Source organism: Oncorhynchus tshawytscha, linkage group LG02, assembly GCF_018296145.1.
Source record: "Oncorhynchus tshawytscha isolate Ot180627B linkage group LG02, Otsh_v2.0, whole genome shotgun sequence".
Taxonomy (NCBI): Eukaryota; Metazoa; Chordata; class Actinopteri; order Salmoniformes; family Salmonidae; genus Oncorhynchus; species Oncorhynchus tshawytscha.
In genome coordinates this window covers 74,872,163-74,893,935 of record NC_056430.1, presented here as the reverse complement: position 1 = coordinate 74,893,935, position 21,773 = coordinate 74,872,163, and the positions used below count along the sequence as shown (strand labels likewise).

General features: G+C 45.9%; 2 protein-coding genes across 4 annotated transcripts in view; both read left to right on the top strand.

The window, feature by feature from the left end:
- The first annotated feature begins 9,263 nt into the window (after positions 1-9,263).
- Positions 9,264-14,365, top strand: yju2b (YJU2 splicing factor homolog B). Of its 2 annotated transcripts, none has more exons than XM_024409560.2 (11): positions 9,264-9,360; positions 9,651-9,695; positions 10,232-10,285; positions 10,449-10,531; positions 10,609-10,664; positions 10,774-10,834; positions 10,959-11,101; positions 11,482-11,654; positions 12,284-12,422; positions 12,588-12,780; positions 13,144-14,365. In XM_024409560.2, the coding sequence occupies exons 2-11, from the start codon at positions 9,693-9,695 to the stop codon at positions 13,520-13,522; spliced, it is 1,284 nt and encodes a 427-aa protein (XP_024265328.2). In that variant the 5' UTR covers positions 9,264-9,360; positions 9,651-9,692; the 3' UTR covers positions 13,523-14,365. The 2 variants fall into 2 exon arrangements, with proteins under 2 accessions (XP_024265328.2, XP_042160643.1); XM_042304709.1 differs by lacking the exon at positions 9,264-9,360 and adding an exon at positions 9,392-9,410.
- A 348-nt stretch (positions 14,366-14,713) lies between these two features.
- LOC112243335 (complement C3) overlaps positions 14,714-21,773 on the top strand; it is a 31,548-nt gene continuing 24,488 nt past the window's right edge. The window contains exons 1-15 of one of the 2 annotated variants that reach the window (XM_042304703.1): positions 14,714-14,824; positions 15,067-15,096; positions 15,291-15,332; positions 15,430-15,465; positions 15,705-15,897; positions 16,259-16,433; positions 16,548-16,618; positions 16,741-16,832; positions 17,627-17,709; positions 17,844-17,931; positions 18,827-18,929; positions 19,077-19,191; positions 19,472-19,587; positions 19,873-20,016; positions 20,477-20,692. In XM_042304703.1, coding sequence (XP_042160637.1) covers positions 14,736-14,824; positions 15,067-15,096; positions 15,291-15,332; positions 15,430-15,465; positions 15,705-15,897; positions 16,259-16,433; positions 16,548-16,618; positions 16,741-16,832; positions 17,627-17,709; positions 17,844-17,931; positions 18,827-18,929; positions 19,077-19,191; positions 19,472-19,587; positions 19,873-20,016; positions 20,477-20,692 — 1,593 coding nt within the window. In that variant the 5' untranslated portion in view covers positions 14,714-14,735. Of the gene's footprint in view, positions 14,825-15,066; positions 15,097-15,290; positions 15,333-15,426; positions 15,466-15,704; positions 15,898-16,258; positions 16,434-16,547; positions 16,619-16,740; positions 16,833-17,626; positions 17,710-17,843; positions 17,932-18,826; positions 18,930-19,076; positions 19,192-19,471; positions 19,588-19,872; positions 20,017-20,476; positions 20,693-21,773 lie in introns of both variants that reach the window. The other variant, XM_042304692.1, reaches the window with a different exon arrangement.

Genomic DNA, 21,773 nt, shown 5'->3' with positions numbered 1-21,773 from the left:
ATCTCCCCTCTTCTCTTATGTTGATCCCTCTTCCTCTCTACGTAAACGATTGAACAGTGGATGAGTGTCTATGAGTGATGCTGAGATGCAACAGAGTCCCAACCTCCATTATATATCCCTCCGAAAAGTAGGGGGGATGAGACAGGATGTGGGGGGGCGGTGAAACGGGGGGGGGGGTACACACTAACCCGCTCCTTGCCAAAGCGCCAAGCCCGTAGACTCACTTGAGTTTTGACGGTTAGCGGTTTGATTGTTGGATGGGTGTTTGACCAAGAAATGTGTCATATTGGGATTATATTTAACAGGTATAAATTGCATTCTGAGGGCCCCAGCCCAGGTGTTTTCCGATGGATGCAAAGGCTGCTTCATGGGAAAAATGAAATCTGGAGGCTAATAACTTAAAGCTGTTTTGAAGTGGAATGGCGGGCTAGGCTGGTCAGAGGTTGAGTTGGTTGGCAATTGATGCTAGGCAGAACTACCACTTGAACAGATGAAGAAAGAGAGAGAGAGAGAGGGAGCGAGAGGGAGGGTGTAATATTAACAAAAGACCTGGGGGATTGACACTGACTTGAGGACATAGAAAAATAGACAGTTAAGTAAAAAGTCCACCAGGTCAATGTTCAAATGAGACAGAAAGCGAAAAATGCATTTCTGTCTCTTTCGGGCCAGTAAAGAAAGAGTTGAAATAAAAGAGGGAAGGGATGGTCGTAATTAAAAAAGAGAAGAAGGAAAAAAACACGACAGGAGATATTTTAATGGACATTCCGAGACTGGCGACTGACATTCCCAGATCTTCAGTAACTTCTTCCATAAATTCAGGGATTTGGTTGGAAATGTGGGCTTGTCAGGTCACATTATCAGACCAAATCATTTCAAATACTTTATCTGGGCTTGATTGAGATTGCCAATGGAATAGCCCCATAACCCTGCCCATCTGGCCCTCTAACACACACACACACACACACACACACACACACACACACACACACACACACACACACACTCACACACACCTACCCATAGAGCTCTCTCTCTGCTCTGTGTGTGTGTGTGTGTGTGTGTGTGTGTGTGTGGGTGAGTGAGTGTGTGTCAGTCAGTATCTGTAACATGGAAGAACACTGGGCGCCCAAACCGTCTTTTCACAATCACAACCAAATAAGCCCATGGGCGGAAGAAAGCATGTAGTCTAGGCCTAATATGACACTGTATCAAGATGACATCAGCTATCATTCCTTCATTCCTTCTCTTTTGTGTGTGTGTGTGTGTGTGTGTATGTGTGTGTCTACGAGGGATATTGAGAAACAGCTCACCTGCCAATACAGCTCTCTCTCTGCTTGTGTGTGTGTGTGTGTGTGTGTGTGTGTGTGTGTGTGTGTGTGTGTGTGTGTGTGTGTGTGTGTGTCAGACTGCATTGATTCAGAGGGTTTATTCAGTGACCAATTCAGACAATAATCTTCCAGACTGTTAAGAGTTTTCATGAATGCTTTGATGCTGCTGCCCATCATGTGATGACTGTGACACAAACCACATCTACCTGGTGACTAACCCTCCTGGTGGGAAAGTGAAGCTAATGATGTTTGAGGATATGCATTCAAGTCTCTTGTCTAAACTCTCAATGACGTCTTTAAGCCCTCACGGACCGTATGACTGGACATTTCTCACTAGGTGAACATCCTGATCATCAACAGTGACAAGACGACTGAGTCGATTCCACTCTCTACTACTTTTGCTCTTCACTTTTCTCTCCTTCCATCATCAGCCATCACTTTACCCAGAATACCTGTCCCTGCATCTCTCAGCACCATTCATGTACTGTCTCCATGATGACATACTGTACATACTCCAGGTCAGGCCTGATGCAGCTCTAAGCCCTCTCCTGCCTCTGAAGAGAGAGACAGACTGTTTAAGGTTTAAACATAGCTCCTGTAAAACCTACACATTATACACATTCTGGTTTTTACATCAGTCATCTCCGCTCCACGTCTCTCCATCCTCCTCTACCCGGAGAAGTTCTTTCTGTGATTTAAGGTGAGGTAAATACACGCTACGCAATTAGTACGACCCCTATTTACCGAAAACTGACTTTAGGACAACACCATGTAAGAAATTGAATGAATTGGGCTTCTAACGTGTGATGGTAGGTCTACTGTATGTAGTGTAGTACCAGGCCAGGGGAGGGAGAATACCTCAGTAACAGCTAAGGTGTGATGGTAGGTCTATGTAGTGTAGCACCAGGCCAGGTGAGGGAGAATACCTCAGTAACAGCTAAGGTGTGATGGTAGGTCTATGTAGTGTAGCACTAGGTCTACTGTACCTCAGTAACAGCTAAGGTCAGTCTATGTAGTGTAGCACCAGGCCAGGGAGGGAGAATACCTCAGTAACAGCTAACAGGTGTGATGGTAGGTCTACTGTAATGTAGTGTAGCACCAGGTCAGGGGAGGGAGAATACCTCAGTAACAGCTAAGGTGTGATGGTAGGTCTATGTAGTGTAGCACCAGGCCAGGGGAGGGAGAATACCTCAGTAACAGCTAAGGTGTGATGGTAGGTCTATGTAGTGTAGCACCAGGCCAGGGGAGGGAGAATACCTCAGTAACAGCTAAGGTGTGATGGTAGGTCTACTGTATGTAGTGTAGCACCAGGCCAGGGGAGGGAGAATACCTCAGTAACAGCTAAGGTGTGATGGTAGGTCTATGTAGTGTAGCACCAGGTCAGGGGAGGGAGAATACCTCAGTAACAGCTAAGGTGTGATGGTAGGTCTATGTAGTGTAACAGCACTAGGCCAGGCCAGGGGGGAGAATACCTCAGTAACAGCTAAGGTGTGATGGTAGGTCTACTGTATGTAGTGTAGCACCAGGCCAGGGGAGGGAATACCTCAGTAACAGCTAAGGTGTGATAGGGTAGGTCTACCTCAGTAACAGCTAAGGTGTGATGGTAGGCATGTAGTAGGCCAGGGGAGGGAGAATACCTCAGTAACAGCTAAGGTGTGATGGTAGGTCTATGTAGTGCAGCACTAGGTCAGGGGAGGGAGAATACCTCAGTAACAGCTAAGGTGTGATGGTAGGTCTATGTAGTGTAGCACCAGGTCAGGGGAGGGAGAATACCTCAGTAACAGCTAAGGTGTGATGGTAGGTCTATGTAGTGTAGCACCACCAGGGGAGGGAGAATACCTCAGTAACAGCTAAGGTGTGATGGTAGGTCTACTGTATGTAGTGTACCTAGGCCAGGGGAGGAGAATACCTCAGTAACAGCTAAGGTGTGATGGTAGGTCTATGTAGTGTAGCACCAGGCCAGGGGAGGGAGAATACCTCAGTAACAGCTAAGGTGTGATGGTAGGTCTATGTAGTGTAGCACCAGGTCAGGGGAGGGAGAATACCTCAGTAACAGCTAAGGTGTGATGGTAGGTCTATGTAGTGTAGCACCAGGCCAGGGGAGGGAGAATACCTCAGTAACAGCTAAGGTGTGATGGTAGGTCTATGTAGTGAAGCACTAGGCCAGGGGAGGGAGAATACCTCAGTAACAGCTAAGGTGTGATGGTAGGTCTATGTAGTGCAGCACTAGGCCAGGGGAGGGAGAATACCTCAGTAACAGCTAAGGTGTGATGGTAGGTCTATGTAGTGTAGCACCAGGTCAGGGGAGGGAGAATACCTCAGTAACAGCTGAAGGTGTGATGGTAGGTCTAACAGCTAAGGTGTGATGGTAGGATGTAGCACCAGGCCAGGGGGGGAGAATACCTCAGTAACAGCTAAGGTGTGATGGTAGGTCTATGTAGTGTAGCACCAGGCCAGGGGAGGGAGAATACCTCAGTAACAGCTAAGGTGTGATGGTAGGTCTACTATGTAGTGTAGCACCAGGCACCAGGCCATGGGGAGCACCAGGAGAATACCTCAGTAACAGCTAAGGTGTGATGGTAGGTCTATGTAGTGTAGCACTAGGCCAGGGGAGGGAGAATACCTCAGTAACAGCTAAGGTGTGATGGTAGGTCTACTGTATGTAGTGTAGCACCAGCACCAGGCCATGTAGTGTAGCACCAGGAGGGAGAATACCTCAGTAACAGCTAAGGTGTGATGGTAGGTCTACTGTATGTAGTGTAGCACTAGGCCAGGGGAGGCAGAATACCTCAGTAACAGCTAAGGTGTGATGGTAGGTCTATGTAGTGAAGCACCAGGCCAGGGGAGGGAGTCAGTAACAGCTAAGGTGTGATGGTAGGTCTATGTAGTGAAGCACCAGGCCAGGGGAGGGAGAATACCTCAGTAACAGCTAAGGTGTGATGGTAGGTCTATGTAGTGTAGCACCAGGCCAGGGGGGAGGTGTGGGAGAATACCTCAGTAACAGCTAAGGTGTGATGGTAGGTCTATGTAGTGTAGCACCAGGAATCAGGGGATGGTAGGGGAGAATACCTCAGTAACAGCTAAGGTGTGATGGTAGGTCTATGTAGTGTAGCACTAGGCCAGGGGAGGGAGAATACCTCAGTAACAGCTAAGGTGTGATGGTAGGTCTATGTAGTGTAGCACCAGGCCAGGGGGGGAGAATACCTCAGTAACAGAGGTGTGAATACCTCAGTAACAGCTAAGGTGTGATGGTAGGTCTATGTAGTGCAGCACTAGGCCAGGGGAGGGAGAATACCTCAGTAACAGCTAAGGTGTGATGGTAGGTCTATGTAGTGCAGCACCAGGCCAGGGGAGGGAGAATACCTCAGTAACAGCTAAGGTGTGATGGTAGGTCTATGTAGTGCAGCACAGGCCAGGCCAGGGGGAGGGAGAATACCTCAGTAACAGCTAAGGTGTGATGGTAGGTCTGTATGTAGTGTAGCACCAGCACCAGGTCAGGGGAGGGAGAATACCTCAGTAACAGCTAAGGTGTGATGGTAGGTCTACTGTATGTGTAGCACCAGGTCAGGGGAGGGAGAATACCTCAGTAACAGCTAAGGTGTGATGGTAGGTCTATGTAGTGCAGCACTAGGCCAGGGGAGGGAGAATACCTCAGTAACAGCTAAGGTGTGATGGTAGGTCTACTGTATGTAGTGTAGCACCAGGCCAGGGGAGGGAGAATACCTCAGTAACAGCTAAGGTAAGGCAGAAAATCAGAAGTACGATCAGATACAATCTGGTGTATTTATGTTACTGTCTGGAATCAGTGACGACAGAATTAAGACTTGAGAGGCTTTGGGATTGAACATGCTGACCGTGCAGGAATGTGTAAATGCCCACAGCTACAGAATGGTACATGGTGTAGACAGTGACTTAGCCTACAACTCAGAGGGAAATATGATGTGAGTAAGCATGGTTACGGAAAACCATGTGTCCAATGTTCTATACTGAGAAGGAGCACAGACACAGACAACACCCATAGACATTGCCGTCCACTGGTTGGTGTCTTTCTGCCTTCTGGTATTCAAACAAGCAGCCGAGACATTTGCCAATCAAACCTAGCTGACTCTATGGCCTTGCTGGGCTAAAAGTGATCATTTCCAAATACCCTATGCGAAACATGAAGTGTAATATACATTTGTTTCATACTATATGCATGATACACCATTGTCTGTATAGGCCTATATGAGTTATTTTTTCCTGACATGACACTGTTGTCAGATTCTTCTCATTCCTCTCTACCTGAGACATCTTTAAATTCCAGACCATATCTTCAAGAGAAATACCAAGGGGATTGTTCTATCACTGTATCCCTCCTCCTCCTTCTCCTCCCTCTTTCTCTCTCCATCTTCATCCTTTTCTCTGGGCGCGGAGGTGGAAGGAATGTGTCAGGCCCTTTGCCCTCTCACGCTCCATGTTTTCCGAGAGGATTAACCGGGAGATGAATGTGTATTGCGAGCTTCTTTCTGTATTCCGTCTCGTACCCGGAGTGCTGATGTCTCACCTGGAGAGAAAAAGTTAAACGGCGGTCATCCCGATTCGATATGATGCCTTCATCACAAAAGCATCTCGGAAGGCCAGTCACTGCAGTGTCAAATCCTTACTCCTTACACCGAGCCAATGGTTGATGGTGTTACTAATTGTGCACTGTAGTAATGTCTGATAACAATGTTGAGCATTGCTTATTGGCTACTTTGTGACCAGCCTCTACCTTACGCAGCTGATCTACTGTGAAGGTGACTTGTTTATAGGGGATCTACAGACCTTTCAATATCAGATAATGCCACTCTGGATCAGTCTCACTCTGCCAAACCATAACCATTAACCTCAGAGAAACATACTTCAACTGATCTTAGAGCAGTCTTTCTCCCTGCAACTACCAGACTGCTTGGCCCAGGTTCAAAACACAACTGGATCAGGCCCTGTAGGGATCAGTGGAAACACATTTGTTTCAAATCTCTTCTCCTAACGTTTGGTGTAGAGCAGTAAATAAAGATAAACTCTCTTGGAAGGGTTCAGAGTCTGCCTGTCTGTGTCTGATGGGCTTACAGTGTTGTTTGACGGTGCAACAGGCTCTCTAAGCACAGTTCTAGGACCAACTGAGCTAACGTCCCCCCAACATGGCCTGCTAACTTGAACCATTAAGGGAGAAAGATGCAAAACTGACCATGACTAGGGGAAACTTATCCTACTCGCTAAGGGCTTCTACTGGTTTAGGAGATGAGGTTGCTGTCTGTAAATTCCTGGCAATAGACATATCACTCTCTGAGATGTCCCATTGATAGACTGATAGGCCCATTTAGGCCTAGAGGAGGAGGGATCCTTTCTATCAGACTGATAGAATGATAGAGTAATCTAGGCCTAGATCGCGGAGGGATCCACTGGACAGACAGATAGAGTGATAGAGACATGTACTGATGGAGGGATGAAGGGATGGATCCATGGTACTAACAGACTGATAGACAGATAGGTCAGATCGATGTCTCTTCCTGAGCATTGCTGGCTTGTGCATTCCTGGTGGTGGTTGGACCGCAGAGAGGGCTCGTCTCTCTGGGTCAGCCCAAATAGGGCTTGTCTGTCTGTGCCGGGCAGGAATGTTAGATGGGAGCAACGTTCCTGTAATGGGAAGCATTCTAAGGGGATTTATCCACGGAATGTCAAACTCAATGCCACAGAATATCAAACTTCGGAATGCTGTTTACAACGTAAATCTGGATCAGATAGACACCTGCACCGAGAATCTCTTTCTCTCTATCCCTCCATCTGTCTCCATTCCCCCCTCCATCCACCCTGAGCATCTCTTTCTCCATCCATCCTTTTTGAGTTTCGCCCTATCCCCGATCCCTCCCTCCTTCCACCTACAACATCTCCATCTCCCTCTCACTTTATCCCTCCCTCCCTCCATCCTTCTTGCTGTATCCCTGATCTCTCCCTTCCATTCCTTACCCTGCATCCCTCCCTCCCTACCTCCATCCTTCTTGCTGTATCCCTGACCTCTCCCTTCCATTCCTTACCCTGCATCCCTCCCTCCCTCCATCCTTCTTGCTGTATCCCTGATCTCTCCCTTCCATTCCTTACCCTGCATCCCTCCCTACCTCCATCCTTCTTGCTGTATCCCTGACCTCTCCCTTCCATTCCTTACCCTGCATCCCTCCCTCCCTCCATCCTTCTTGCTGTATCCCTGATCTCTCCCTTCCATTCCTTACCCTGCATCCCTCCCTCCCTCCCTCCATCCTTCTTGCTGTATCCCTGACCTCTCCCTTCCATTCCTTACCCTGCATCCCTCCCTCCCTCCCTCCATCCTTCTTGCTGTATCCCTGACCTCTCCTTCCATTCCTTACCCTGCATCCTCCCTCCCTCCTCCATCCTTCTTGCTGTATCCCTGACCTCTCCCTTCCATTCCTTACCCTGCATCCCTCCCTCCCCCCTCCATCCTTCTTGCTGTATCCCTGACCTCTCCCTTCCATTCCTTACCCCATTCCTCCCTCCATCCCTTGCTGTATCCCATCTCTCCCTTCCATTCCTACCCCATCCCTCCCTCCCTCCATCCTTCTTGCTGTATCCCTGACCTCTCCCTTCCATTCCTTACCCTGCATCCATCCCTCCCTCCCCTCCCTCCATCCTTCCCTTCCATTATATCCCTGATCCCTCCCTTCCATCATTCTTGCTGTATCCCTGCATCCATCCCTTCCCCTACCCCATCCCTCCCTCCATCCTTCTTGCTGTATCCCTGACCTCTCCCTTCCATTCCTTACCCTGCATCCATCCCTCCCTCCCTCCCTCCATCCTTCTTGCTGTATCCCTGACCTTCCCTTCCATTCCTTACCCTGCATCCATCCCTCCCTCCCTCCCTCCATCCTTCTTGCTGTATCCCTGACCTCTCCATTCCATTCCTTACCCTGCACCCCTCCCTCCCTCCCTCCATCCTTCTTGCTGTATCCCTGACCTCTCCCTTCCATTCCTTACCCTGCACCCCCCCTCCCTCCCTCCATCCTTCTTGCTGTATCCCTGACCTCTCCCTTCCATTCCTTACCCTGCACCCCTCCCTCCCTCCCTCCATCCTTCTTGCTGTATCCCTGACCTCTCCCTTCCATTCCTTACCCTGCATCCCTCCCTCCAGTCCTAATCACCTGATCCTTGATAGACAGTAGCCCATCATTTCCCCAGACCTCTTCTCTGGCCACGCCTCTTTTCTTCCAATGTAGTCATTGCTTTTATTAAAAAGGAAAATAGTGAGAGTGAGGGGCAGATACAAATTGACATAGAAGTCAGTAGCCTAAAAATCTACTTTTGTAATCTTTTTTTGGTGGGGGAAACATTTTCATATTCAGAGATATGTGAAATTCGAAAAAGAAATCATTTCATAGCTGGAGAGACAGTCTTGTTCTATCATAGGCCTAGGCCTAATTGGCATACTGTATTGACCCAGGTCAGACCAACATCCAGAATAGAATGATTATGGAGATAATATATTTTCCCACTCTCAGTCATTACCTGCCAGACTGTTTCTTCTCTCTGTTAAGGGAGACACCTGTAGTGGGTATCCCTCACGTCTCTGGCACATCCACCAGGTCAAAACTCTAGTTATAACCCCCCTGGCAGACACACACAGTCTGAGGTTTCTCCAGAGTCCAGTGCCTATGCTAACTGAGTTATGTTGATATTATCCAGGAGTTTTGGCCTGTCTCCTGACTGCCCATGTCCCTTCACTTTGATGGACGCTCTGGTTTCCATCATAACAACTTACAACAGAGGAGGGAGGTAAAAAGGTGAATTGTCATAGTTGTGGACTTTTCCAATGGGTCTTGGGGTACAAAAATAAGTATACGAAAATATCTTCACAAAAAGTAGAAGTCTTTGTGCAGGCACAATTAATCAGAGACGATTAAAAAAAGCAGACACCAATGTGTGACGTTTCTCACAAAACGGAAGTTACGTTTTTGTGTATGCGCTGTTGTTGATTTTGTTCTGCTAGCTAATGCTTTGGAAAACAGTAAGGAGCACGCTACTTTGTGATATCTCAATTGTTTTTCTTCGAAAACAGTTATGTTTTGGTTACAGTTTGTGTTAATTATGGGCCCACATCTCCTGTTACATTCCTAAAACGGTTGTTTGGCTTATTATTCAAGATGGTAGCGTGAGCTAGTTAGCTACGCTAGCGGTTGTGCTTGTAAATAAGCAATCTTATTTCGAACGTCTAAGTTAGATAGATAGCTAACGTCAAGGTGTGCAAACATTTGTAAACACAAAAACGAAGCTATGACCCTGTGTTTTCTCCCCTAGGTGACAACGGCTATCTTCTAGTGCGCTGTACAAGCTAACAACATGGTAAGTTGCCAGGCCACATCAAAATGTGTTCAACACACTAGTAGCGAACATTAGTGTCCTTGTAAATGAGCTCTTTTAGTATTTGTCCACCACTGGTGGCACCAGGTTTCCTCGGTGAGGAAGCCCCACTGGTGGCACCAGGTTTCCTCGGTGAGGAAGCCCCACTGGAGCGGCAGGTAGCCTTGTGGTTAAGAGCGTTGGGCCAGCAACCGAAAGGTCGCTGTTTCGAATCCCCGAGCCGGTAAGGTGGAAAAATCTGCCGTTCTGCCCTTGAGCAAGGCAGCTAACCCCCAACAACAAGTGCTCACCGGGTCCCGTGACGAGGATGTTGATTTAAAGGCAGTACCTATCTGATTCAGAAAGGTTGGGTTAAATGCGGGAGTTGTACAACTGACTAGTTATTCCCCCTTCCCCTTATCCATGTAGAGAGAATCTGGTGCCACCCGTGGTGGACAAAAGAGCACTGTTAACTACTAGTGTGTTGAATACTGACTAGGTGTTCACACTTTCCTCCTTTTCCATGTCTCCTTTCTCAGGGTGAGAGGAAAGGACAAAACCATTACTACCCTCCGGACTTCGACCCACAGAAGGTAAATATGACTACTGACCATCATCACATATAATAGATGTGCGATAGGTTAATGGATTTAAGAAATCAGTCTACACGTGAGCCTCTTTTAACCTGTTCTCACTCTGACTCTTTTCTCGCTTTCTCTTTTCCCCCTTTCCATTTCTCCCCCTCCCTCTCTCTAGCATGGCTCCCTCAATGGTTACCATGGAACCCATGCTCTACGAGAGAGGGCCAGGAAACTGTCCCAGGGTATCCTCATCATCCGGTCAGTAACACAAACATCAAATTCAGTGGTTACAGGAGGGTTACAGGAAACTGACTCTTGTCTATGTATTTTCACAGGTTTGAGATGCCCTATAATATCTGGTGTGATGGCTGCAAGAATCACATCGGCATGGGTAAGCTCTCTCTTCCATTCTCAGTTTTCCAGCAAGTTGCTATACGTTTTCCTTTTTCAGAAACATAATCAATTACAGCCATTTCTTATCATACATTTGTGTCACTCAGGTGTACGTTATAACGCTGAGAAGAAGAAAGTGGGGAACTACTACACCACGCCAATCTACAGGTGAGACCAGACACATCTCAATCTCACACACACACACACACACACACACACACACACACACACACACACACACTGAAGGCCGATACATACATCTGTGTTGGTTTACCTGTGTGCTCCTCTTCAGGTTCCGGATGAAGTGTCACCTGTGTGTGAACTACATTGAGATGCAGACAGACCCGGCCACCTGTGATTACGTCATCGTGTGCGGCGCGCAGCGGAAGGAGGAGAGATGGGACATGGCTGACAATGAACAGATCCTCACTACAGGTAACTCTTTTCTCCTCGTTGACCTTTACATTCTGTTAGGTGTGTGAGAGGAAGGCTGGGATATGGCGACAACGAACATCCTCATCCCTGACATTTGGCCTCTCAGCCACCTTTTAGTCCCGACCTCTTATTCTTTAATACGTCAAACCCCAAAACAGAATTGACTCCGATTTTCTTCCAACAATGACACTATTGATATCAGTTCCTTTATTCCTCCATTTCTGTGTCTTGTCTGCTCATTTCTTAGGCCTCATTGTCTTCCCTTTATCTCTCATGTGCTCTCTTCTTTTCTCACCTACCCCACTTATTTCCCTCTCTCTACCACCCCCCTATACCCTCCCCTCCTTTCCCGTCCCTGCTCCCTCTGTGTGTCTCCCCAGAGCGTAGTGAGAAGGAGAAGTTAGAGACAGACCCCATGTATAAGCTGGACCATGGTGGTAAGGACAAGGAGAAACTGAGGAAGGCTCTTCCCTCTCTGTCTGAGCTACAGGATCACCAGGCTGGATGGAAGGACGACTTCATACTCAACAGCAAGCTCCGCAGGAAGTTCAGGGTAAATGCATTGCATTCAGATCATAACTGTTCATTTATTTTATTTCACCAGGTAGGCTAGTTGAGTACAAGTTCTCATTTACAACTGCGACCTGGCCAAGATAAAGCAAAGCAGTGTGAACAGACAACACAGAGTTACACATGGGATAAACAAGCGCACAGTCAATAACACAATAGGAAAAAAAGGAAGTCTATATACAGTGTGTGCAAATGGCGTTAGGTGGTAGGGCAATAAATAGGCCATAGTAGCGAAGTAATTACAATTTACAATGCACTCGAAGCCACATTTAGATTCTCTACCCTTCTCCTGAAGTGTACACTTGTTCGCCTCCCTCTAGTCTAGCCATGCCTACACAATCCAATGCTTTTACATTTGTGGGGAGTAGCATGGAATTACTTGGACTCTTTGTCAAATAGTTTTTCCTTGATTCCTCGTATCCTATATCCTTGCCTCCTTAAAACGCATGGGAGTTTTTCCTCCAGTATGGTTCAAAAGGCGGCGAGGATGCGAGAAGCCCCTTGTAAAGGAGATGTATCTCAATGGGACGTTGTGTAAATAGGGTGGATAGGTGTAGGTCTGTCTCTAGGGCTGCTGACTTAACTGTTCATCTCCACTGATCTAATACGCAGACTGAGAAGAAAGTGATGGCGGAGGAGGAGGAGAAAGACAACGCTGTGAGAAAGAGGACAAATCTGTCCATCCCTCTGCTGCCCGAGAAAGAGGAGGACAAGAAACTAGCAGCACTGCTCACCTACACAGCTCCTGACTGTAAGTGGGCATGTACAACACACACACAGAATAATAATGCACTCTAAACCAGACTCTCTCAATCACACACTGTTCATACACACTATATCACAGGCAAGCGCGCACACACACACAACTTTTTCATAAAAGAACACCATGCCTCCTCTCCTCATCCCCTTCCTCTAGCCTACGATGACAGGCAGAACTACAAGCGGAAGGAGATCTCTAGCCGCTCCTGGTTCAGTTCCCCCACTCTGCCACCAGGTAGCGCTGCAGGCAGCCTACTTCAGAAGCTGGGCCTACAGGGGAAAGGTGCTGCTGTGGCCAAAGCCCTGGGTCCCCAAGTCTCCTCCCCTAACCCACACAGTCTCATAAGGAGGTAGGTCAATGAATGGGTGAATTAGAATTTCCCTATTTGCTGACGCCAATGACGACAGATAATCTTCCTTGGGCCCAACACACAACTAGTCAAAAGACTTTACAATTTACATGAATGTCAGTGGATCTATCAACATCATTATGTATGAATCAGTTTTCCCTTCTGGATCATAATGAATAAGATTACATGGACAGGAGGGAGCTGACCCTAGATCAGTACTTCTACTCTGAAACGCTTTGTGAAAACAGGCCCAGTAATGTTCATGTAACCTAAGCCACCTTTTTGTTGTGCTAACCTGTTGCAGTTGGTTCACCATATTTGCTACACAGTTGATTGATAGTGTGTGTGTGTGGTTATCCACAGGAGGACCGAGGGCTCTGGGAACAAACCAGAGGCCTGCGCTACAGTCACACGCAGGAAATCAGACCCAGGAACCAATGATCTGGGAAACAGTCTCTCGCCGGAGGGGAAGGAGTTACAGGTTGCTCAAACACAAAGGACTGGGGGGACAGATTTGGGAGTTGCACAGCCTGAGCAGAGACAGGAAATGGTTGAAACTCACATGAGATCTCTGGAGATGCAGATTCTTAACACCACCACAGAAGAAGAGGACAGAGGACGATCGAAAGGAGAGGATTGTGGGACAGTACTGGAGGACCATGACAGTGGTTGCTCTAGGGTGTTGAGGACGTCACTGGTTGCAGACTACAGTGACTCCTCTGACTCCGACCCTGGGGTGTAGGGTGAAGTTTCCCCTAGATGCTGATCTTGAGTCAGTTTTGACTTTCCTCCACTAAATAGTTAAGGTTGGGGGAGGGGAATCTGATCCTAGATCTGTAGCTATGGTAAACATCACCCTGAAGCCAGACCTAGGAGTATGAGGATGGACTGTTGACTTTGTGTTAGACAAACCAGACCTTTAGCCTGGTTAAAACAGACTGAATGCTGAGCTCAATATGCTTGGAAAGTGGAGATGTCATAGAACCCGCTGCAGTGTTTGCTAGCAAAAGAGATTTTGCGGTGGCTAATTAACGGTACATTTGCGAATTGTTTTGCCCCATAGTTAGCCAAAATGATAAGCTAGCCTGCTAAAATGGTTTAGTCGCTGCGACACTATTTTGGTAGGTACAGTAGTGCTTCTGTGTCAATAGAATGTATTCAAAATGACTAAGTTGTTTCCTGTTTGGTTTACATTTTATCATTGTGATGTGCATCCATGTGTACCCACTTTCTATGTGTATTGAAACAATGGTGAGCCCTGCATTCAGTCTGGTGTAAACCGGCTACGAGACAGTTTGCTCTATGGCCAAAATGTGTGTGTGTGTGAGACTGGGACTGAAGGTACAGTATGTGTTTGACAACGGGATCTTTTCACCCTAAATAACCATGGATGAGAGGTTGTTTTCCAGTTGTATTGATTTGTGTAGAAGTCGTGTATTATACAGAGTGGAGTGATTATGTGAATGTCATTGAAAACAGTTGTCCTTTGATATGCAGTGTATGTCCACATTGCTCTCGGTAATACATGTACATTTCATTTAATCTGATAAATATCCGGGCCTTTGCGGCTCTCGCTGTAAATCAATGTGGTTTTTGTATTTTCTTTATAGAAACTATAAGCCATGATCAAGATAACTTAGAACATAATGCACAGCCATGGATCCCAGTGATGTATGATTCCTATTGGGAATATCAAATGTTCTGTCTTTGCTACACACACGCAGAGGAGGCACACTATTTGGGGTATGTTACATGATTACAAAAGCAACTGACCTCTTAGCATATTTGAAGCTTAGCTGCATTTGGTCACCAATTAAAAAAGGGATAGGTATTGCTTGAATATAGTCTGCCAAAATATCACACTCTTTGGGGGCTGGGCTCTGGGGGGGTGTTGTCTCTGTGTGAAAGAGCTCTGTCCCCAGTGTCGTGAGAGTTTAGTTCCATACACTGTCAGAATGGCAGAGGGAACACTGCTCCACATTTTGTTGCTGTGTGTTTTCTGTAGCTGTTGTGCCCAATTATTCAACAACCCAGACCGAGAACGGTAAGTTTTCCTTTCTCAACTTCTCATTTTGCTGCCGTAGACCGTACTACGTTTTGGCTCTCTACTAAAAGCGCTATTTCTTAAACTTGACTGCTGACAGGTGCGATTTCTTGAGGTTGTATATTACACAGTGGGCTAATCAAAATACTAAAATATAGTTATTTTTTACTTGTTTCTGGGCTGTTTTAAACTGTACTCCCTGACTGTCACATTTTTAACAGATGTATTTCTCAACTTTTTAGGATGCGACTGAGTCCATGGAGTCTCCGCCGGTAGGGTCTATGATTATTATCTCTTCTATTTATTCTAATTCAGACCAAATCTAAATATTCCCTATATTCCTAATTCACAATAACACGTAACTGCAATATGAAATCATAATGATCAATAATGTATTATTAGTAATATCAGTCTAAGAACAATGCAGTTCTCTGAAATGTATACAACACTCAATGTGCCCATTCAGATTTGAACATATGGATCTTGACATGTATTTTGATCTTCATGAGTGAGTACAGAATCTTCTCTACCTTGTTGAACCCTCATGTCGCACTACCAAATGTTGGCATTAAAGGAAAAAACAATGCTTCATTTATTTACAGTAGAAGAAATCCAAAAGACCACACCAGTCTGGAACCAAGGTACAGTGCTCCCAAAAGTATCTTTATAAACACAAAAGGCAATCCTTTCGGTTACTAAAATACTACTCTACTGTATGCATGTCAAAGTTTGCCAAATGGGTAAGATTATAAAATAAAAAAGTGATCTTCTCACTCTCTCTTCCTCTCCCTCCTTAATCCTCTCCCTGTTCTCCCTCTCATCCCTTCTCCTCTCTCTTGTACCTCCACCCTCGCCTCCTCTCTTGTCCCCCTCACCCCAGGTTCATCCTCCTAGCCCCTAACATTCTGAGAACAGACAGTGAGGAGTCAATCTATTTAGAATCCCATGGCCTTAACAGCCCTGTCACCGTCACCATAACAGTCCATAACTACCCGGAGAGGAGGTACCAGCTCCTGCAGGACACCGTCACACTCGGCCCGGCGAACAGCTACCACACCCTCAAGATCATAAAGGTGATTCAGTTCAATTGACTACACCCTCAAGATCATAAAGGTGATTCAGTTCAATTGACTACACCCTCAAGATCATAAAGGTGATTCAGTTCAATTGACTACACCCTCAAGATCATACAGGGGATTCAGTTCAATTCACCACACCCTCAAGACCATACAGGTGATTCAGTTAAATTCCACTCACCCTCAAGAGTAGACCATACAGGTGATTAAGACTTGTCATGAGTATGTATGTCCCCCGTATAATGCCTTATTATACTGTCTTTATGATCCAGAATAAATAACTGCCATTTTGACTGAACCTCCAAGACATTATAAAGGCTAATATCTGCTTATAAAATACTTCTTCTTCCCCTCCCAGCTCCCCTCAGAGCGTCTGGACAAGGGGAATGAGGAGTCCTCCAGGAACCAGTATGTGTATGTGAAAGCAGAGTTTGGGGGCTACCACGAAGCTGAACAGGTTGTTATGGTCTCCTTCCACTCTGGATACATCTTCATCCAGACAGACAAGCCCCTCTACAAACCTGGAGACACTGGTGAGGGGGATGAGGGAGAGAGGGATGTTCTCAATGACATGTTAGGTTCATGTGAATGATGAATGGCGTCTCCGTCTGTCTGATCTCTCTCTCTCTCTCCCTCTCTCTCTGCAGTACTCTGCAGGGCCTTTGTGTCTACACCTACCTTCCAGGCCTTCAACAGCTCCATCACCATTGAATTCCAGGTGGCTAAAAGTTCATCACATGCCCTTTAGCCTACATGTCTTAAATTATATAAAGTAACACTTCATTATGTTTTAGAAATACAAATATTTCATACGATTTAAGGTGTGTGTGTGTGTGTCAGAATTCAGACGGCGTCGTGGTGAAACAGACCTCCAGGACCAGAGCTAACAATGGAATCTTTGCTGATACTCACGTTCTACCTGACATAGTCAAGTAAGTCAGGAACATCATGACGTTTCTAGACTGATATGAGGATTCTAGCCTGGTATGAGGATTCTAGCCTGATATGAGGATTCTAGCCTGATATGAGGATTCTAGCCTGATATGAGGATTCTAGCCTGATATGAGGATTCTAGCCTGATATGAGGATTCTAGCCTGGTATGAGGATTCTAGCCTGGTATGAGGATTCTAGCCTGGTATGAGGATTCTAGCCTGGTATGAGGATTCTAGCCTGGTATGAGTATTCTAGACTGGTATGAGGATTCTAGCCTGGTATGAGGATTCTAGCCTGGTATGAGTATTCTAGACTGGTATGAGGATTCTAGACTGGTATGAGGATTCTAGACTGGTATGAGGATTCTAGCCTGGTATGAGGATTCTAGCCTGATATGAGGATTCTAGCCTGGTATGAGGATTCTAGCCTGATATGAGGATTCTAGCCTGGTTTTCAAATATGTAACACTTTGCTTTATAAATCATTATGCCGCCTGGTCATAATGCTCTATGAATGTAGTCGTTATGAGCAGTTATAACTCATACGCCGTTATAAATGTGCTTGGAATACTGTATGAAGAGGATGTCCATACAAAGTGTTACCACTATCCTACTACCATTTACTAATGCTAATACGTGTGTGTGTGTGTGTGTGTGTGTGTGTGTGTGTGTGTGTGTGTGTGTGTGTGTGTGTGTGTGTGTGTGTGTGTGTGTGTGTGTGTGTGTGTGTGTGTGTGTGTGTGTGTGTGTGTGTGTGTGTGTGTGTGTGTGTGTTTGTGTGTGTCTGTCATAGTGAGGGAACGTGGAAGATCATTGCAAAATTTGACAACTGGCAACAGAACAAGTTCAGTAGTGAGTTTGAGGTGAAGAAATACGGTAGGTGGAAGAGCTTTGTAAATATGTCTGCACGTGCCTGTATGTCATTCAACGTGGTTCCCTCTCCATATTATTACTCGTTGAGCTAAAGCCTGGGCAGAAGCTTGGGGAACTAACACAATGCTCTGTTGCAGTGCTGCCTGCTTTCAATGTCACACTGACTCCCAAGAAACCCTTCCTCCGTCTGGATGATACTGAGCTGGTGGTGGAGATCACAGCCAGGTTAGTAACACTAAAGTAGACCTACTGTATTGCTTATTAATGTGTTATGTATGGTTTATGAAACCCTTATGTAGGTCCCCTTCAGACAAAGTGTTACTAATGCCGGGTTCATGACATTTCAGATACTCAGCACCTCAAGAGTTAAAATTAACCTAAGTTATTTGCGGAGAGCTTCCTGTTGGTTGATTCTGATACTTCCCAAGTGGGAAACTCTGATATCATCGTTCTACAACGAGTAAGCAAGTCGGACATATCAGTTTCCCGACAGGACGTGAAAGCGACATTAACACTGTAATAATAGTTGTGATAATGGATAATTGTCACAAAAATAGCTCACCCATCATAGAACGACTGTTGACTTGAATGGAAATGTCTGTTCCAGTAATTCTAGCTCTATGGTAACAGCTGCCTGTTTGGTGAGGCCGTTCTAGTAATTGTATTTCTATGGTCACAGCTACCTGCATGGTGAGGCTGTTCTAGTAATTGTATTTCTATGGTCACAGCTACCTGTATGGTGAGGCTGTTCTAGTAATTGTATTTCTATGGTCACAGCTACCTGTATGGTGAGTCCGTTCTAGTAATTGTATTTCTATGGTCACAGCTACCTGTATGGTGAGGCTGTTCTAGTAATTGTATTTCTTTGGTCACAGCTACCTGTATGGTGAGGCTGTTCTAGTAATTGTATTTCTATGGTCACAGCTACCTGTATGGTGAGTCCGTTCTAGTAATTGTATTTCTATGGTCACAGCTACCTGTATGGTGAGGCTGTTCTAGTAATTGTATTTCTTTGGTCACAGCTACCTGTATGGTGAGGCCGTTCTAGTAATTGTATTTCTTTGGTCACAGCTACCTGTATGGTGAGGCCGTTCTAGTAATTGTATTTCTATGATCACAGATACCTGTATGGTGAAGATGTCCAGGGAACGGCCTACGTGATGTTTGGGGTGGAGGTGAACAAGGAGAAGAGGAGGTTACCATCGATCAAGCAGGTCACCAATGTGAGTACTGGTAGTACACTACATTATGAAGTGCTAGACCCTTTCCACAACTTAAAGTCATACACACCTCACACATCAACGGAAGATCAATTCAGCGTAAAGTGTAAACATACAACAACAACTGCCATTTTCCTTCCTTCATTTCAGCTGCAGCATGGCACCGCTACATTGACCATGGCGGAGATCAGGAAGGCCTACCCCGACCTCAGCTCCCTGGTTGGAAGCTCTATTTACGTCAAGGCCTCAGTGCTGACCAAATCAGGTAAGGTCAATCAAGTTTTATAGAATTAAGTTGAGTTTAATTAAATTACAATGGAATGAAATTTCAAATGAAAAAGGTCAGATGCAGGCTATCCAAAACCAGATGACTTACGTTAGCTTCCCAAGCTAATGCCTAGGTTAGAACCCAGTCGATCAAACTATGGTAGGATTGATTTGAAACCTTGCTTGAGACCTAAAGACTTGTGGTAGCTCCCCAAGCTAATGCCTAAACTTTGACTCAGCGGGCTAACACAGTGTTGTATCTTTCTACTCCTCTATAGGCAGTGATCTGGTGGAGGCAGAGAAGTCTGGTATTAAGATAGTGAAGTCCCCTTACGTCCTCTCCTTCATAGAAACACCAAAGTACTACAAGCCTGGCTTGCCCTTCGACATCATGGTAAACTCACAACATCAACGCCTGATAGACAGAACGGATCCACCTTATGGGAATGAATTATAAGTCGTTGGAGATAAGAGCCATAGAGATGCAATGTAATAATATCATTCTGAGATAAGAGAGTCTGGTTCAGATCCAGGTATAAAGTGTTTTATATCTCTAACAGGTTCTTCTAACTAGCCTCGTTCTACCATCCTCGTCTCATAAGCTTACATTCTGTTAAAAGAAACGAGAGTGCAGTGGTCAGGATGGTGGATCAGGTTACCTTCTAACGGTGTTCTTCAGATCCAGGTGAGTTTCCAGGATGGTTCCCCGGCTCATAACGTCCCGGTCCAGGTGAGCCTCCTGGCCAACCCAATCACCAGCCACCGTGGCACTATCAGGACCGCCATCAACATGCCTGCTGAGCTAGGCCCTCAGATCATCACTGTGAGTACCGCTAACAGGGCTTATAACCAGCTATAACCTGCTATAACCACCCTCACTAGAGCTAATGGTGCTTATAACCAGCTATAAGTGCTTATAACCAGTTATAATAACATGCTTACTGAGATACACCTGCAGACCATCACTGTAAGTACCCCTAACAGAGCTTATAACCAGCTATAACCTGCTATAACCTTCTATAATCACACTCAGTAGAGCTAATGGTGCTTATAATCAAGTATAACCATCTATATCCACCCTCAGTAATGCCCTAAGCAGTTATAACAACTATCGGTTCTTAGTGTTCATAAGCAAAACTTTGCCTGTCTGTTTCTGTGTACTTGTGTACGTGTGTGTATCTGTGTATGGCTGTGCGAGCGTGTGTGTGTGTGTGTGTGTGTGTGTGTGTGTGTGTGTGTGTCTTGGTTTTCATGTGTATGTCCTGTAAATCCTAAACACACAGGCTGAGACCAAACAGACGGGCCTACAGCCAGAGCAGCAGGCCAGACAGCAGATGACCCTTCACCCCTACACACCCTTTGACCGACAGAGACAGAACTACCTGTATATCTCCACTGGGACCACCACAGTCTCTCTGGGGCAGAGCCTTGGCCTCAGTCTACACATCAACACTGCCGACAAGGCCCACAGGGAACTCATCACTCACCTCACATACCTGGTGAGTGGATATAGTCGAATGGAGTAGCATACAATTGAATGGAACAGCTGGTGAGTGCAAACTGAAATGGACCAGATTTTTTACAATCCAAAATCAAGTCTTTTCAAGTTACTCCTGTATATTTATATTTTCAACCATATGTTGGTACCGTATATAGCTTAAACATTTACATACAGTGGGGAGAACAAGTATTTGATACACTGCCGATTTTGCAGGTTTTCCTACTTACAAAGCATGTAGAGGTCTGTCATTTTTTATCATAGGTACACTTCAACAATCCAGAAAATTACATTGTATGATTTTTAAGTAATTCATTTGCATTTTATTGCATGACATAAGTATTGATCACCTACCAACCAGTAAGAATTCCAGCTCTCACAGACCTGTTAGTTTTTCTTTAAGAAGCCCTCCTGTTCTCCACTCATTACCTGTATTAGCTGTATTAGCTGCACCTGTTTGAACTCATTACCTGTATAAAAGACACCTGTCCACACACTCAATCAAACAGACTCCAACCTCTCCACAATGGCCAAGACCAGGGAGCTGTGTAAGGACATCAGGGATAAAATTGTAGACCTGCACAAGGCTGGGATGGGCTACAGGACAATAGGCAAGCAGCTTGGTGAGAAGGCAACAACTGTTGGAGCAATTAATAGAAAATGGAAGAATTTCAAGATGAAGGTCAATCACCCTCGGTCTGGGGCTCCATGCAAGATCTCACCTCGTGGGACATCAATGAGCATGAGGAAGGTGAGGGATCAGCCCAGAACTACACGGCAGGACCTGGTCAATGACCTGAAGAGAGCTGGGACCACAGTCTCAAAGAAAACCATTAGTAACACACTATGCCGTCATGGATTAAAATCCTGCAGCGCACGCAAGGTCCCCCTGCTCAAGCCAGCGCATGTCCAGGCCCGTCTGAAGTTTGCCAATGACCATCTGGATGATCCAGAGGAGGAATGGGAGAAGGTCATGTGGTCTGATGAGACAAAAATAGAGCTTTTTGGTGTAAACTCCACTCGCCGTGTTTGGAGGAAGTAGAAGGATGAGTACAACCCCAAGGACACCATCCCAACCGTTA